This window comes from Chiloscyllium plagiosum, chromosome 3 (genome assembly GCF_004010195.1).
Source record: "Chiloscyllium plagiosum isolate BGI_BamShark_2017 chromosome 3, ASM401019v2, whole genome shotgun sequence".
NCBI classification, from domain to species: Eukaryota; Metazoa; Chordata; class Chondrichthyes; order Orectolobiformes; family Hemiscylliidae; genus Chiloscyllium; species Chiloscyllium plagiosum.
The window spans coordinates 100693647-100713251 of NC_057712.1; the positions used below are offsets into that span (position 1 = coordinate 100693647).

The 19605-nt window shown below is 39.3% G+C and overlaps 1 protein-coding gene across 2 annotated transcripts in view; it reads right to left on the bottom strand.

Annotated features, from left to right (window-relative positions):
• Nucleotides 1-19605, bottom strand: part of bckdhb (branched chain keto acid dehydrogenase E1 subunit beta) — a 284897-nt gene that overhangs the window by 84716 nt on the left and 180576 nt on the right. For both annotated transcript variants that reach the window (XM_043686955.1, XM_043686954.1), the window contains one exon: nucleotides 3016-3102. In XM_043686955.1, coding sequence (XP_043542890.1) covers nucleotides 3016-3102 — 87 coding nt within the window. The remainder of the gene's footprint in view (nucleotides 1-3015; nucleotides 3103-19605) is intronic.

The following is a 19605-nucleotide window of genomic DNA, read 5'->3' on the forward strand; positions in this document are numbered from 1 at the left end:
TATCTTCCATCTTGTCATTTAACCAATTAAAGTGTTTCCATTAAAATTTGTCATGTGAAGGCCCTCTTGTCGCAAAGCAGTAGTGTCCCTATCCCTGGTCCCAGAAGCCTGTGTTCAAGTCACACCTGCTCCAGAGATGTGTTATAGCAACTGTGAACAGGTTGACAAAAATACCTTTTTTTAAGAACTTGTCATTGATGCACCTTAATTATGCACAGGAGTTTAATAAGACATGAGAAGGTAAATAGCCTGGTTTAAATACGATATACCAAGTGTAACAAACCACACTGGATATTACTGAAAGTTGTTCTTTCACTTAAGTCAGTTTTGCATTTTTAGAAACAAATTTTTTTTTCAGAAACTTTGAGGACTGAATATAAATTAAAATTTGCGAACAATGGAGGTTCAGTTTGAATCCAGGTAAAGGTTTTTGATGCAGAAAGACTGTGGATACTATCATCTTCATCAGAAGGATGGAATAATTCAGCACAAGGTTATTTTCACAGATGCAGTTAATACTAATGAACAACGGAAACATCATCATTCATCAAAATATACTTAAGTGGCAATGGAAAATGATCTTCCCTCAACTGCTTATTACTTTACTTCACCCAGTGAGACTAATGAAATTAACTTCTATGAGAAATATGAACATGAGGGTAAGGTTGCAAATCATGTGTCCATAATTCCAGTACTCCTGTTAAACTCCTAAAGAAAGGAACTATTTGATCCACTGGTCAAAATGCAGTCAACAATAGTTACCAGTTGAAATGATTTGAACTACAGCGCAAGCAATTTGTAAAACCTTTAAATAATAAAAAATTGATCATTCATTCATTTAAAACCAAAATACTGCAGATTCTCAAATAAAAACACGAAGTGTTGGAAAATTCAGCAAATCTGGCAGCAGAGATATCGACTTAATGTTTCAAGCTAAGTATCATTCTTCTTCAGAATGTCCGAGAAGTCATATTGGAGCCGAAAGATTAACTCTGTTTCTCTTTCCACAGATGCTGCCAAATCTTTTCATACTATGGTTGTTAGCAGGTGTGTGCATGTGTATTATTAGGTCTGTGGACTACATAAAATCATCAGAATATCAGACACTGCTATATAATGTTTTTCAATTACAGCTCTGCCAAAATTCACTGGAAATTCTCACATTCTAAACTACAGGAATACAGAATCAAAAGCCATGAATCAATTCATGAGAGTCTTGAAATTAACAAAACAATTTGCTGCAAGCATTTTCTTGTGAAATCCTCAATAAATATCCAAATGGTTTGTAGCTAAACAACATTATACAGAATCATAAATCATTCTCAGAAGAGCAATTAATTAGAAAAATGAAAATATATCCTGAAATTTGTAAGACCACTGAAAGTATAGGTTAGATATGAACCATAATCATAGCCTTTCATAAAAAGAATTATGTTGGCAAAGTACACCGGAAAAATTTGATCATCTTGGCTCAAGTTTGGCTATGAGTTTCTATGCAGGACTTTCATGCATATTATGGCTTTAACACTGGTTGCTTCTGAGGATTTTGTTTGCACACTTGAATTGAAGTTCCCCAAGGAAAGCAGAGCAATGGTGAACAATCAAGCTTGTAGTTCAGTGATGAAAGGGTCAAGTGTATTCGAATCCACAAAATGGTCTAGTTAGATACAGGCTTTATGAACAACAAAACTGAATGAGATGTATTACATGATGGTATGCACCTGTCTCTCACCTGAAAGTTTAGGCTTAAATTACTTTATGCAAAATCTCAATCTTAACTGTGAAATTTCCAGTTTTGATCTCTGGTCGGTGCCAAGTTTGAAGATTTCAGACAGAACTGACCACTGGCTGTTATATCCTGACAGTACAGAAAACTGTCCAAGATGTCCACTTGCAATTTTTGCTCAGTACAGTGGCCCCATCTTAGCAGAAATGCATTCATATGGATATCTTAGAGAGGATCTGGAGTCCAGTTGTAAACTTACCTATGTTCAGATAATATGCCTGCTCACTCACTGTCAAGGATGATTCTCAAGCCAATTAGTCATTTGGGCAAGGTTTAAGAAACTAACAGCAGACTGAATCAGCACCTTCAAGGCAAGATGGTATAGAAGAATAATGGAGGTAGTGATTTAGAAATAAATTGACAAAAATGAAATGTGGAATTGATACTTGTTGAAATGGTTAAACACAAATTTGCCATTTTTAGAGACACTCAGAAGTTGCATCATGTCTTCAAATTTCATGATGTTTGCTAATAAATTCCCAATTTCAACCACTCTATTGAGTGGTGTTGTACCTTTCAGCTAACCTTCCCTCAAGGAGAGTATCATTTTCGTACTATTCTCCACTACTGGGAGTCCAGTCAGCGCAGCCCTCATGGAAGCTTCCAAAGAAGTTGCACATCTATTGTTAAAATGTAGTTGATGTATAGTATGGGGCAGAAGACAAAACCTGTACCAAACATTGGAAACACGATGTCATCTTTTAAAATAAATTACAAGATGTGTGACAGATCACATTTTGCTAGGTTGATAACTTGCTCTTTCCCTTCAAAGTGTTCAATTTAGTTATGTCTTACTTCAGTATAATGTGGAAAAATAACACCTTTCCAACTTTTTTAAAAAAACAAATGAAACCAAATCAGATTTTTTTAACTTTCAGTGGATTGACAGACTTTGGAATTCTCTGCCTCAGATGGAAATGGAAGCAGGGTCAGAGAGTATTTTTAAGGCAAAGGTAGAAGGATTCTTGATAGGCAAGGAGATCAAAGGTGATACATGGGAATGTGGAATTCAAAACAGAAATAGATCAATCACAACCTTATTAACTGGTGCAGCAGACTCAAAGGACTGAATGGTCTACTTCGACTCCTATGCTGTTTACTCATATTGTGTTTGTATGATTTCACAACACTCTGTACTATGTACTATGTACTGGTGTCCATAAAGTAAATCAAAGCAATTAAATACCTTCATTCATTTATTGTGCAACCACAGATATTTACTCACACACCTGAACAGTGGAACTGATCTCTGCAGCAAATCCTCCTGTTACTGGAGCTTCATGGCTAATCAGCAACCTTCCAGTTTTCGCCACAGACTAAAACAGAAGCAAAAGAAGGGTGATTCAACACACAAATACAATGCTTTGACTGTTATGTTGGTACATGTGAGACAATATAGATGCATTTCCCAAGAATGTTTATGGAGGTGCAGTTCTCAGACCAATTTAAGTGAATATTGCAAAGATAATTTATTTTTCCAAATGCAATACTATTAAAGTATGGCACCTAAATTCATAACAGCTAGTATGGCTCTGACAAATCACAATCTAGTAGCTTAATTATTATTTACTTTCACCACAGCTTGAAAATTTTACTGATACCGCAGAGTAATGTTATTTGAAGATCCAATATGTAATTTTAAATGCTGACTTTTGCCTTTTAAGTTTGGCAATGACAGTAAAGGGCAACTTTACAGTTCTAAGAAAACAGTTTTAATATGTTAACTTTTCACCCTGTATGATGATGAGACACACACACTGGTTATTATTCATTTAAAAATGTCAAGCATCACAAATACAATTTAAAAATAAATATTAAAAGTATGTGGAACCTCAGCTTCTTGCAGAAAAGGAAAATGTAAAATGTACAACAGATTCCCAACGTAATTCTACAAGATGCAGAATAGTTGACTAACTTTTTAAATAACTACTCTATGTCAAGATGTGAGCATTGTTGGAAAAGCCAATATTTATTGCTTGACCTAAAATTGCCTTTAAAAAGATGGTGAGATACAGTGTTTTGTTGCTGTCCATGGCGTATACTCACAGTACTTTTAGGGAATGGAATTTGATTCAGCGCCAGCGAAGGAATATCAGCTATACAGTCCAAGTCACAAAGGTATGTCGCTTGGACGAGGACGTGAAGATAGTATTGCTACCATAAATTTGCTCCCCTTGTCCTTCTAGGTGGTAGAGATTGCAGGTTTGCAAAATGTTATCACACGAGCCTTGGTAAGTTGCTTTTCTGCATCGAAAAGATGCTAACACTATATACTGGAGGTGGAGGAATTAACCCTGAAGTAGGTGAATGGTTATGAATCAAGTGAGCTGTTTTTCCCTGGTTGGTGCCAAATATGAGCATTGTCAGAGTCACTCTTATTGAAACAAGTGGAGCGTACGTCATCACACTTGTGGCTTATGCCTTGCAGACTTTGGACATTCTCAGAAGCTAGAATACAAGTTACATATTGTAAAAATTCCCAGCCTTTGATCTGCTCTTCTGGTCAGTTTTTATGTGGCTGGTCCAGTTCAATTTCTGGTTGATAGTATCCACCAGGATGCTGCTAGTTGGGGAATCAGTTACAATTCCCTTGACTATTAATGTCAAGGAATGGTCAGATTCTCCGGTATTGGAATTGGTCATTACCTGACAATAGTTTAGGATGACTGTCACCTATCATTTATCATCCCAAATTTGAAGATATTGCACAAATCTTGCTGCACATGCATATGCACTCCTTCAAGAGTAAACAGCCAACATGAATTTACGAAAGGGAAATCATGCTTGACAGATGTACTGGAACTTTTTGAGCAAGTAACTAATATGAGTTGATAAGGAGAAGCCACTGGCTGTGGCTTGCTACAACTTTCAGAAAACTTTCAAGAAGGTCACACATATGAGATTAGTGTGTAAATTTAAAGTGCATGGGATTGGGAATGGAATACTGACATGGAGAGAATTGGATGGCAGACAGGAAACAAAAAGTAGGAACAAATGGATCATTTTCCAAGTGGAAGCCAGCAACTAATGAAGTACCAAAGGGATCACTGCTGGACTCCAGTTATTCACAATATATATTACTGGTTTAGATGAGGAAACTAAATGTAAAATCGCCACGTTTGCAGATGACACAAAGCTGTGTGAGAGGCGGAACTGTGAAGAGGATGTAGAGATGTTATGCATAGCTTAGACAAATTAAGTTAGTGGGAAAATGTATGACAGATGAAGTACAATGTGGAAAAATGTGGGGTTATCCATTTTGGCAGCCCACAGCCCAGAAAATTCAACAGTGAGTTCTCCAATTTCAAATAACCTCTCTTTCCATCTCTCAACTCCCTTTCCAGCCCTTCTCCCTCCCTTCCAACCGTTCCTTCCAGATACCAACTGGATTCATTTCTTCCATCAACCAACCAGGTCATACCCCCTCCCTGTGTTCACCTATCCTACCTCACCACCCCGCAAGGCTCCCCAACCAAAACCCTCTCCCATCACCATCCCCTTTTTCTGCAGCTCCCCTTATATCCACCCCAAATCCTGAAGAAGGGTTACACCCAAAACATTGACTTCTCTACCTCCTAATGCTGCCTGGCTTGCTGTGTTCTTCCAGCCTCCTGCATGTCTACCTTGGATTCCAGCATCTGCAGTCTTTTTTGTCTCTATCCATTTTGGTGGCAAAAACAAGGAGACACATTGCTATCTGAATGGTGATAGATTGGGAAATGGGAAAGTGCAATGAGACCTGGGTATCCATGTACACCATTGATGAATGTAAGCATGGAGGTGCTGAAGACAACAAATGGTATGTTGGCCTCAAAGTGAGATGATCTGAGTATAGGAGCAAGGATGACTTGCTGCAATTATACGGGTCTTGGTGAGACTATTGTGTGCAGTTCTGGTCTCCTTATCTAAGGAAGGATGTTTAGCTATGAAGAGAGGACAACATGGTTCACCAAACAAATTTCTGGGATGGCAGGACTGATGCATGAACAGATACTACATTGGTTAGGGCTATATTCACTTGTGTTTAGAAGAACAAGAGGAATTCTCACTGAAATTGATAAAATTCTATCAGGACTAGACAGGGTAAATGCAGGAAAGGTGGTCCAGATGTCTCCAAAGTCGAGAACTAGGGGTCACAGTCTAAGGATACAGCGTAAGTCATTTAGGACTGAGATGAGGAGAAATTTCTTCATCAGAGAGGGTGAGCCTACAGAATTTTCTGCCACAGCAAGCCATTCAGGCTAAAACACTGAATGTTTCCAAGGAAGAGTTTGAAATGTAGTTCTCAGGACTAAAGAGATCAAAGGGGAGAGCATATTACATTGAATCTGATGATAAGCCACAATCTTACTGAATGGAATAGCAGGCTCAAAGAGCTTAATGGCCTATTCCTGTTCATTTTTTTCTATGTTTCAGTATCTGAAGGATCATGATTGGTGCTGAACATGGTGTAAACTTCATTAAACATGGCCACTTTTGGCCCTATTTCAGCAAGAAAGATCATTGATGAAGATTGCTGGGCTTAGGAAGTGCTCTTGCAGCCATGTTCTGAAACTGAGATGATTGATTTCCAAAAACCATGACCACATTCCTTTATGCTGGGTTTGACTCCTGTCAGTAGAGACTTGATCTACTGCTTCCCATTGACTTCAGTTTTGCTAGAGTTCCTTAATGCCAAACCTGGTTAAAAGCTGCCTGGATATCAAGTGCAGTCACTCTCATCTCACCACTTAAGCTCAATTCTTTTGTCTATGCTTTGACCAAGGCTGTAATGAATTCAGAGACAAAAAGTTTTGGCTGAACACAAAAAGAGAGTCAGTAAGCAGACAATTCCTGCACATGATAGCATTCAATGACACCTTCCATCACTTTTCTGATAGACTGTAGGCTATTGGGACAGAAAGTAGATTTGTCCTTTTTTTGGACAGAACGTACCTGTACCTGCCAGTGTTGTAGCTGTACTAACTAGCAGCATGACACAGGTGCCCGAATTTTGTAAGGACCCTTTGCATTTGCAGCATCCAATGCCTTCAGCCATATCACATTAAATAAATCAAATTGGCTGAAGACCTGTACCTGTGACATTGATGATCTCAAGAAGACGCCAAGATGGTCATCTACTTGACACTTCTGGCTAAATAGGGATATACATGTTTTGGCATCATCTTATGCACTGATGTGTTGGGATCCCACATCATTGTCGGTAGAGATATTAATGGACCATCCCACCTTGGTTAATTGTTCACCACAAATGGATGCAGCAGGACTGAAAAGTTTACATTTGACCCATTGATTGCTTAGCTCTATTGCATGCTGCACCCACTGTTTGGCATGCAAATAGTTCTGTCTTGTAGCTTAACCAGATTGCCACCAATTTTTTCATTATACTTGTGCTACTCCTAGCAAACTTTGTTGAAAATCACCATTAAAGTAGAAATGATTCCTGGTTTGACGGTAATTGTAGCATGGGAATAATGCTGGGTCACAAGGTTACAAATTACTTATATGAATGGGTAGAACTTTTATATATAGAGGTTGGTGTGTATATGGAATGAACTGCCAGAGAAAGTGGTGGAGGCTGGTACAATTATAATATTTAAAAGGCACCTGAATAGGAAGGGTTTAGGGGGATTAATTTAGGATATCTGGTTGGCATGGACGAGTTGAACTGAAGGGTCTGTTTCCATGCTGTATATTATATGACTCTAATACAAGGACAGGTAACTGAACTCAGGTCTGTCCTGATGTTTTCTTCCTTATGAGCCACCAAGTTAAAACCCACTTGTTCATTCGCTGTAGTCTACTTCTTTTTTCCAAATTCATTATGTAATTCCCCTTCAAAACAAAAAGCATAATATTTGCTTCAAACATTATTTGTGGTTAAGAATTTTACGTTCTAATAATCCTCCAGGTGAAGAGGATTTTCATCAACTCACTTTATTTTATTGTGACTGTCTTTAATTTGTTTCTTTGGATTATTGCCCAACTAAACAGATTAAATAATGCAAGTTTATTTCACAAATTTTTCATAAGATGTGAAAATGATAAAAAAAACGTGGAATAGGAGTGGTGAATCAGAAAGAAAAACTGGATGAGGTCTTGTTAGCAGCTGTCTGTGAAGTATTTTATGCATTTTTTTCATGTGCGCTTATAATTAGTAGCAGTCTGTGGTCTCTTTGCATGTTCAACTTGACGGAATTATGATGAGAATCCATTCTGAACGAAAGCAGAGACAAGCAACTTTTTAGAAAAAGGAAAATGTTGTGATATATATTTTAAAAGACATTCACCTTTTGACCATCTCCAATGATAGTGAGTAATTATTTTTGTAACAGATAATTAGTCCAATGCAATTCAATCACATGAAATGAAGCACTGGTTCAGGCAATCATATGTACATATTATCCTGTGTATAAGTACATCAAAATTGTTAAAAATCACACAACACCAGGTTATAGTCCAACAGGTTTAACTGGAAGCACACTAGCTTTCGGAGCATCCTGGTGTTGTGTGATTTTTTTAACTTCGTACACCCCAGTCCAACACCAGCATCTCCAAATCATCAAAATTGTTGGTTTTTCTAATGGATTCTATTGACTACCACTTCAAGATTAAAACTGAAAACATTAGAAATTCACCAGGGTCTAGCAGCTTCTGTGAAGGGAAACTTAAAGTTAACATTTGTGTGTGGGAAATCATGTCTCACAAACTGCACGCAATATTCCAACAGTGGCCTAACCAATGTACTGTACAGCCGCAACATGACCTCCTAACTCCTGTACTCAGTACTCTGACCAATAAAGGAAAGCATACCAAATGCCTTCTTCACTATCCTATCTACCTGCAACTCCACTTTCAAGGAGCTATGAACCTGCACTCCAAGGTCTCTTTGTTCATCAACATGCCCTAGGAACTTACCATTAAGTGTGTAAGTCCTGCTAAGATTTGCTTGCCCAAAATGCAGCACCTCCATTTATCTGAATTAAACTCCATCTGCCACTTCACAGCCCATTGGCCCATCTGGTCAAGATCCTGTTGTAATCTGAGGTAACCCTCTTCGCTGTCCACTACACCTCCAATTTTGGTGTCATCTGCAAACTTACTAACTGTACCTCTTATGCTCGCATCCAAATCATTTATGTAAATGACAAAAAGTACAGGACCCAGCACCGATCCTTGTGGCACTCCACTGGTCACAGGCCTCCAGGTTGAAAAACAACGCTCCATCACCATCCTCTGTCTTCTACCTTTGAGCCAGTTCTGTATCCAAATGGCTAGTTCTCCCTGTATTCCATGAGATCTAACCTTGCTAATCAGTCTCCCATGGGGAACCTTGTTGAACGCCTTACTGAAGTCCATATAGATCACATCTACTGCTCTGCCCTCATCAATCTTCTTTGTTACCTCTTCAAAACACTCAACCAAGTTTGAGAGACATGATTTCCCACACACGAAGCCATGTTGACTATCCCAAATCAGTCCGTGCCTTTCCAAATACATGTACATCCTGTCCCTCAGGATTCCCTCCAACAACTTGCCCACCACCAAGGTCAGGCTCACCGATCTATAGTTCCCTGGCTTGTCTTTACCGCCCTTCTTAAACAGTGACGTTATAGAGGTTTATAAAATCATGAGGGGCATGGATAGGAAAAATAGATAAAGTCTTTTCCCTGGGGTGTGGGAGTCCAGAACTAGAGGGTATAAATTTAGGGTGAGAGGGCAAAGACATAAAACAGACCTAAGGGGGCAACATTTTCACACAGAGGGTGGTACATGTATGAAATGGGCTGCCAGGGGAAATGGTGGAAGCTAGTACAATTGCAACATTTAAATGGCATCTGGATGGGTATATGAATAAGAAGGGTTCGGAGGGATATGTGCCGGGTGCTGGTATGTGGGACTAGATTGGGTTGGGACATCTGGTCGGCATGGACATGTTGGACCGAAGGATCTCTTTTCGTGCCGTACATCTCTCTGACTCTATGACTCAATAACACTTTAGATCTCTAACCTTTCAATAGAAAAGTTACAGAAGTAATAGATTTGGAGCAATTGAAAGAATGAGCAAGTGAAAAACAACTAAAAGGAAGGCCTGAGAGATTCAGGAGGCAGAGGAGATCAAATGACAAAATGGTTCATGGCGCAGGTTAAGGGAATGGAAGTGAAGCAAGTAAAGCAACAAGAAGCAAATGGGGATGGTTATGAAATGTGATATTGCCAGTCTCAGATCCCAAGACTGATCCCAAGTGTCTTGCAGAGGCATTGATAGAAGGATCCTAAATAGTTGCTGTCTAAATCACAAGGGATGGAAATGAGAGAAAAATGTTAGAAATAAGCTATCAAAGGAACATTAGACAAAAAATGGAGGGAGGGGAAGTGTTTTAAAACCGCTGAACACAATGTTCTGTCCCATAAAATGCCCTGCGCCTTGAGCTACATCAGAAAATGTGGCAGGCCAAGGTCAGAGTGGGAGCAAGGTGGAGAACTAAAACTTCAACTCAACATTCTATCTTGACGTGTATCTCAAACAATATAAAACAATGCTCAAGTCTCCACCTTGCTCCCACTCTGGCCTTGGTGTCTTTGATCTGTAATAAAGCTCAACGCTAGTTCAAGGTAAGGCACCTAATTTCTTGTGGGAGTACTTTACAGCCTTCTGAACTCAGTGCTGAGTTCAACAACCTTGCAACATAACTTCTGCTCACCATTTTGTTCAATGTTTCTTTGCGGGGTTGAGTCTTTTTTTTCTCTCATTTCTCCCTTATTTCTTTTTATCTGCATTCGATTAGATCTGCCACTCATATCTCCTCCAGAATGAATGCTTTTACTTGGTCTATTATCACTTCCTTTGGCCTGCAACCAGCATTTCTGCCAGTTAATCTGCCATTTGATATTTTCTTTTTCCAATCTTTCCTGTTTTCACTAGTTCTAAACTGATTACAATTCCAATTTTCCCAGTTCAGATGATAGGTCATAGACCTGAACAATAACTTTGTGTCTCATTTCACAGATAAAACCCGACCTGGTTAAGAATTATCAGCTTTTCTGTTTTTTTAAATCCTCAGAATGGTGTGTGAAAGGAGGCCATTCAGTCCATCAAGTCCACACCGACCCTCTGAAGAGCATCTCATCCAGACCCACCCCATCCTTGTAACCCTGCATTTCCCATGGATAATCCACCTAATTTGCACGTCATTGGACTGTGGGAGGAAACCCACACAGACACAGATAGTCGTCCAAGGGTGGAATCAAACTCCGGTCTCTGGTACTGTGAGGCAGCAGTGCTAACTACTGAGACACTGTGCCATCCCTGTACTTATATTCGTGTCATTATTACCATAGGTTGAAACAGGTTACACTTCATTTTAATATCTATGATTGTGATTTGAAATAAATAAGTTTGAAAGTCATTAGACTTTTAAAATAACACTTACAAATCCATACAGAAATTTGTGATCCAAATATTAAATTCCACTTAAATATGGATATGAACTTCAAACTTTCCTGCTTGAATTCAATTTTAACACAGAAGTAGTCACTTAATGCCTCTTTTAATCCTCTTTCCCACTTAAAAATTAAATTACTTGAATATGTGCAAGAATTAACAGCATCTGAAATATAGAACGATAGTCTGTTTGGCTGTTTTTTTAAAACAAAGCAAAAGCATGATAACAAATCAATGAGCATGTTTAGAACAAATGGGCATATCTATTTCATAACAGACATTGATTGGAAACACTTCATTATTTATCCAAGACGATATATGCAGATTTGCTAAGATTCCTTTCTGATAAAATACCCATCTGCCAGCTGCTGCAAATGTGGATGCAAATATCTTCCTGCATTATTTGTGGGTTTCCAGAAATTAACAGATAGAAATGGGGAAAAGGCTACTCAATACATGAAGATGGAAAGAGAGAAAAACAAAACAAAACTGGAATTCAAGGAAACTGAGAAGACAGAGACAAAAAATAATTAAACAAGAAGTGACTGAGAAATTAAGACATAAAATAAGGAGTGAGCAATGGAAAAGAAAGAAACAGAGCATGGGTAGAGGAATTGCAGTGTAAAGGTTATCTCTGATGACTCTGATGGCATTCAGCTTTCAGAATTGCAAATGTAAATGATGTAACAAGGTATAACAATTGCAACTATGAACTGTTGAACAAGCACACCATGACTAAGGTGTCTCCTACTTATATACTGCAATGTAGCACAAGGATTCTTCAGCATCACTTTCTGAATCCAGGACTTCTCTTACGTTGGAAGAGAATGGGAGGAACTGCAAGGATGCATGATCATCTCGAGGCTCCCTTTTAAATCACACAACATGTAAATATGGATATATATTGCTGTCATTGTTATTAGATCAATTTTTTTCAACAGCATTCTGGCGCTACCTTCACATGGACTGCAGCGGTTCAATATAGTGGCTCACCATGACCATCTCAAGGTAATCTGTAATGGTCAACAAGCACTGACTTTGCAACTGTACCTACATCCCAAGATTTGTATTTGCAAGTTGTTCCCTCAAGGGAGAAGGTTGCTGAACAAAACAAAAATTGACAGGAAGGTGGCAGAAAAGTACAAAGCTGGGAGGTAGACTGAAAACATTAAAATATATTTCAGTTACCAGAGTTATTGAGTTTTTACAGCAGAGAATGAGGACTTTCAGCCCATCCACAATGGTCATTAAACATCTATCTATTCTAATCCATTTTCTAGCACTTTGGCCTGTAACCTTACATATTATGGTGTATCAAGTATTCACTGTTTCATTTTTGCTATTTTAATAGTCACATTTGAACTTGAGACCTAAATGGCATAAACATTTTTTTTCTCTACTAATTTCCACTCCCTCGCTGCTGAAAGGTTCGTTATTCTGTTATACTTCCGTAAGAACAATACATTTTTCCATGCCATGCTAAATGGCCATTATTTATATACAGGTACTGACAGAAAGTGTGGGCAGGTTGTCCAAATATAGTGGATAACAGATCTTAGCATAATTGGCCTTTTATTTGATATTCAATCAGGGTCACGATAAGTAATTGTCATCATCTCCAAGCCTACATGGCTGAGCATTCAATTACACCAATTGTTGCACCCTTCCTAATTGAGGAAGCCAATGACAGAGACCAAGGATTAAAGTTGGATTTCAAAAAATTCCATCATAAAGCAAAATATTGCTGGCAAAACCATCGATTGTTGCCCTTCCAAAATTCCGCTCAAGAAGTTGTTGGTTCTCCTAATATGTTTTGCTTGGTTAACAATTGAAAAGTACAGTGAGACAGTTCTACTGTTTTATTAATGTATATTCAGCTTTTTTGTTAATGTCTGCATGTAATAGCTATAAAACAAGCTGCACATTAAAAATTGAATCCTAAACCATAGGGATTAAATTCTCATTATGCCATTTGGGAGTTAAATGTAACAAATCACTTCTTCCAAATGACAGAAATAAAACCTAAATACTTGCGTATATGTCACGCGATACTTCAGTAAAAGCAATTTCTCTCTTTGTATATACAAGGGAGACTAAATAATATTTTATTACCCTGTGGAACTTTCAACACAGAGATCAGACAGATCCAAGAAGTGCAAGCCTTTAAATCCAGGATAAAGTAAGCATTTCCATTTCAGTACTTGGAGTGAACAGCTCATTTCATCATTTCTTCCAATAGCACAATTGCTGTATGAGTTTAACGTGACTTACTTTACTGTTCCAATAAAGACAAACGGTGGGACCAATAAATCCTGTGAACCCTGAATATCAAGGCATATACAGAATTAGTTAAAGACAAAAATGGCAGATATCAAAGGTTGAAAACAGCAGAAGTCCTAGAGAAATACAGAATGTGCAAGGGGAAACTTAAAAAGGAAATTAGGAGAGCACAAAAGAGCATAAAATGTAAAGGAAAAATGAAGGTAAAATAAAACAAAATCCTAATTTATTTTATCAGTCCTTTAATGGTAACTAAGCAAAGAGTAGGGCCCATTATGGACCACTGTGGTAATTTGTGTATGGAACCAGTGGAGTTAGTGCTCACTAGTGAGAGGGAGGTTGTCGGTATAGAAATCAGGGAGACTGACTGTGATATAGTCATAGAGGCATACAGCAAGGAAGTAGACTTTTCAGTCCAACTCATACATGCCAACAAAGTTACACAAACTAAACTAGTCTCATTTGCCTGCATTTGGCCAATATGCCTCTAACCATTTCCTATTCATGTACATGTCCAAATATCTTTTAAACATTGTAACTGTACTTGCAACTACCACTTACTCTTGCACTTCATTCCATACATGAACCATCCTGTGTGTGAAATAGTTGCCCTTCAGGTCCCTTTTAAATATTTCTCCTCTCACCTTAAAAATATCGTCCCTAGTTTTGGACTGCCCTATCCCAAGGCAAAGGCTTTGTTATTCACCTTGTCTTCCAGCAGCCATCTTTGTAAGGCACCCAGTCCTTAAAGTGGAAATCTGTGAATTATCAAGGATAGAAGCATCATGGCAGCCACAAGGATACTTGATGGAGACCTCTACGATGCAGTGCTGATAATTACAGATGACTTGTATATTGACTGAATGGACATGCTTTCCATTGAAGAAGTCAGCTGTGTTCTCATATGACACTCTCAATGCACTACGTATACATTCTACAGTGTTCTGCACCTGAAAGAAGTCAGTCATATTAGTAAAGCTTATTGCCTAGGTTGCAACACTGACCTCATCATGGGAAAAACAAATGAAGTGGCATGATCCTGTACAATTGCATCATTAACAGCCTTGGTATAAATGTGGGTTGAGGATTGAGAGATCCTCACAAAATTTCATTGGAACTGTAATAAATGGATCCAATCGCAGCAGTAAAGTGCATTCAAACCACACACAAACATCAGTTCAGGATAGTCCTTGAAGCAGTGGGGCACAGAGATCCTGACACGGAGGGCCATGGGATATCTGTACATGAACCTTTACCTAGAAGCATGCAGCAGAAATCATGTTGCTCAAAGTGGCCAGTGGCAGCCTGGGACTCCTTTCAGCAGCTTCGGTGACAGTTTTCGTCAGCATTGGTCTGGATCTCCTTATGGTGGCTTCGACATCTTTGACTCAATGTGGCTTTTCTTCGGCATCATGGAGGTCCAGTCCAAGATTCCTACAGAGGGGCTGTGTCCTCGGGTCCACAGCCGTGAAAAGAACTAATTTCTCTTTATTTTTAAATTTCATTTTTTAAATTATACTATTGTGGAAGGACTAGTATTCTGAACATTTTACTTCATTTTATTTCCAAATTATGACTGTGACTTTATACTTTTGAAGCTCTATAATGCTGCGTTTTTATTTCTTTATTTTTCTATTTTAGTTTCCTAAGAATTTGTACCTTGGTACCAAAGATGGTGCCATGAGTGGTGTCTTGTAAACTTTTCACTGTATTCATGGGAGTACATTACAATAGAGCTAATTCTAATACAGAAGGAAATTGCAAGTGCAGTAGGTTTAATGAAACATAACTCCACTTCCTTGATGTTGCCTAAGAAAGGCAGCATTGCATCTAAGAGTATGTTGTCAAACATTTACAATAAAAGGTGAGAGGAAATCAGCTCCGTGTCCTTGTGCAGCCCAAGACCTTGGACTGCCTTTGTGAATTGCAGACAGCCCATTACATATTTAAGGTCACCCGTGATTACTGTTGCCTCACAGAGAGGAGTATAACCAATTTGCAAAGTAATCGTCACATAATTGCCTGTGGCCTAGATTTTTATTCCATATAGTTGGTCACTGCATGCAGTTCCAATGCAGAATCATCTGATTACAGTCTTCAACCTGTACTATGTAAGTGCTTGATTAGTTCAATTGTCTCTTGAAGGGCGTCTCACATGTCCACTTCCTCACAGAAAGAAGGCTGGCATTAGCATTTGTCATCTTCTAGATGGGGACAGAAAGCATCATGGGGAGAATTACTTAGAGAGTCACAAACTCAATCTGGTAACTTAGGTGATGTTCTTTGTGCTCCATGTTGATTCGATCAGGTCTGAGCTTCCACATATTCCCTCACAACTCTTTTGTTTGAGACTTCATCTACCAACATTAGATTTGAAAAATTTGTCGTATCGGACTCAAAACATTAACTCTGTTTTCTCTTCACAGATACTACCAGATGTGCTCAGTTTCTCCAACATTTTCCGTGCTTATTTCAGATTTCTAGCATCCACAGTATTTAGCTTTTATTACCTCCAAACCCCGTTCCTACAGCTTTGCTACGCCCACCATTCTAATGCACTATCACCCAAAGGCAGCTTTGGTGGTGACCATTGATGACACCTCCCAAAGAAATTTGTGCTCTCCAATGCTCTTTTGTCTCTCAAGACAGTTTAAGATAGTTGAGTTGCTCTCACTTACCATTCTCAATGGATGCAGGATGCTAGGATACAATCTCCACAATAGACTTTCCAACTTGCCCAGTATATAAGTGGCTCCTGATAACCTTTCTTGAATTTCACTGAACAAAGCCCCATTGCAAACCATGGCACACCTCCCTGACTTGGAATGTCAGCTCTGACTAATATGCGACCAGACCCCAGACTGAAGCTTCCTAACTGAATTAGTGGGACTGGTGGCAGTGGACACAGTCTGGCCTGTGTCCTACTTCCAACTGTAATGATACAGATCCCTGACCTTGAATGGTCCACTACGTCCAAGCACGGAACTGAGATTGAGCAGTGTGCTTGACTGACTCATGGCAGAACATCTGAACTGATGATAGTTCCCTTTGATTTTATTGAGGACTTCTCCCTGTTAACATTTTTCCAGGGACATTTGGTTTGAAAATATTCAGTCTGTTTACTGTGAAGGCTACAGTTACAGACATGACATTCACACAGCATGGTCTCATACAGTAACATGTCCACCTCATTGACTGATCACTGCTGCCTACCTTGGCAAGAACAGCAGAAGTGTGAGGCTACAAGTTCTGAAGGATGTGACAATACACATAATGGCAAGGCAAGGATAAGATGTATGAGCATTCAAATAGATACAAAGTGAATGAGTGCTTAAGAGAGTGAAGTTAGAGCCCTGACATGCATTATGTTTTGATTGTACCTACATACAATGCGGCCTGCTGCAGCATTGCAATGAAAGGAGTTAGTGAGTTCCAAAGTGCAGAATTAAAGTAGTGAACTGTGCTATAAGTGAGCTGGAAATGTGTTGCTGGAAAAGCGCAGCAGGTCAGGCAGCATCCAGGGAACAGGAGAATCGACATTTCGGGCATAAGCCCTTCTTCAGGAATCACGATTCCTGAAGAAGAGCTTATGCCCAAAATGTCGATTCTCCTGTTCCCTGGATGCTGCCTGACCTGCTGCGCTTTTCCAGCAACACATTTCCAGCTCTGATCTCCAGCATCTGCAAACCTCACTTTCTCCTGTGCTATAAGTGAATCAGACATAGAATCACAGAATCCCTACAGTGTGGAAACAGGCCCTTTGGGCCAACAAGTCCACACCGACCCTCCTAAGAGTATTCCACCCAGACCTTTCTCCTATTACTCTACATTTACACACAACTAATGCACTAACCTACACATCTCTGAACACTATGGGAAATTTAGCATGGCCAATTCACCTAACCTGCACATCTTTGGATTATAGGAGGCAACCGGAGCACCTGGAGGAAACCCATGCAGACACAGGGAGAACATGCAAACTTCACACAGGCAGTCAACTGAGGCTGGAATCGAACCTGGGTCCCTGGCACTGTGAGGGAGTAGTGTTAATCACTGAGCCACCGTGTCGCCCCATGTGCCATGAGGGTGTGGTGAGGCTTTTGCTTTGCTGATGCCAACTCCATGTCCCAAGATTTTGGGCAATTCTGCCCTGGTGGGTGCCTAGAGGAGCAGGCAGTGAGCTGAAGTTATCAGGTACCCACTTACAGCATCTACTTTCTATCCATGAAAATACTGCCAAACGTTGCAGATGCTCGAAATCTGAAACAGAAATAAAACTACTGGAGAAACTCAGCAGGTTTGGCAGCATCTATGGAGAGAAAAGCAGGGTTAGTTCTTTAAAAGAGTCAGTGGATCCAAAACGTTAACTCTTTTCTCTCCACAGATGTCACCAGATCTGCTGGGTTTCTCCAGCAATTTATTTTTCTGATCTCCAGCATATGCAGTTCTTTATTTCATTCTACATAAGTTTCCTAGCCTCATTTGGGAAGTAAGAAGTTGCTTTTACTTTGATAAATTCCCTGCAACTCAGTCTCTTGTTTACTTTCCCTGTGCTCACAACAGTTTTCATCTTTGGTCTCTCAGCTCCACTCACAGCTACAGTTCTACTACATTTTCAACCAAGTCTCCTTTCTCTGTAACTTGTGACAAGAACATCACTTCCAAACTCATCATTTTCCTTTTTGCTGTACACTTGTACTAACGGAAGGAGTAATTTTTAATTTCTTCCAAGAAAATTGTTTCTCTAAGGTTCTCATTTATTGTTTCAATCCTATATTTCACACATCCAAAATCAAAGGTATTTTACTTTACCATCTCAAATTCTTTGCAGGTCTGCCCAGACTGTTTCCAGATATGCTGTTTGTAAGCCTCAGAAATCAGCTTGTGTACACTGAGAATAGCCCTCTTTGCCACAACATAATCTGTTGGGAAACTCCTCAGAAAGTATGACATGAGTTTCAAAGTCTCTTCCTATCAATGTGTTTTGCATGAGCAATGTCAAGCTTTCTTTTCTCTGCCTCACTTGCTTAGCTATCTTTTCAAAATTAACTTAAAAATGCCTCAATATCCATTTCATCAAGTTTTAGCAGGAGCTCAAACTTAATGGCTCCCCATTGGATCATGGATTAACCTTGAGTATTCAAGCAATTATGTTGCCTCACCAATATCTGGCACAGAACTAACCAATGACAGAAGCCAGATCTCCTGCAATGATATCTGGAAACTGAGATTAGCCTTCCACCAGCTTCCTTTGTACTAGGTGTGATTTCAACCAGTGGAGATTTACATCCCAGCATACAAGGTAGGAGCAAAGTAGATCATTTGATCCTCAGGCCCTCTGTGCCACTCAATGAGATGACAGTGTTTCGAATTCTACATTCACAGTTACGACTATGCTTGATTCCTGTGCCTAACCATCTAGCTACCTTATCCTTAAAAATATACAATGACCCTGTCTGCGTCAGCTTTGAGGCAGAGAATTCCAATGTTATCCAATTCTCAGAGAAGAAAAATTTCCTCATCTCTCTCCTAAAATGGTAACCTAGGAGAAAATGAAGAAGGGCTTATGCCCGAAACATTGATTCTCCTGCTTCTCGGATGCTGCCTGACCTGCTGTGCTTTTCCAGCAACACAATCTCAACTAAAATGGTAAATCTCAAGCTTAAAACAGTGCCTTCTTGAATTCATTTTCATATCCTTCATGTCAAGACCATTCAGGAGAGAAACATATAAAATGTGATCAGGAGTATCCCTTAGCCCTTTGAGCCTGTTTCACCATTCATTATGATCATGGCTGATTCTCTCTCTCAATGCCATATTCCCACTTTCTCTGCAAACACATTGATGCCTTTAACATAAATAAATTCCCTTCTCTCTCTTGAATATTTTAAGTAGCTTGGTCTCCACAGCCTTCTGTGGTAGAGAATTCCACAGGTTTGCTACTCTTTGAGCGAAGAAACTTTTCCTCATCCCAGTCCTAAATGGTCTATTCTATTTCCTGAGATTATGTCCCTTGGTTCAAGACTCCCAACCAGGGAAGTATTTTCCCTGCATCCAGTCTGTCTAGCTGTTTTAACTTTTTAGGCTTCAATAA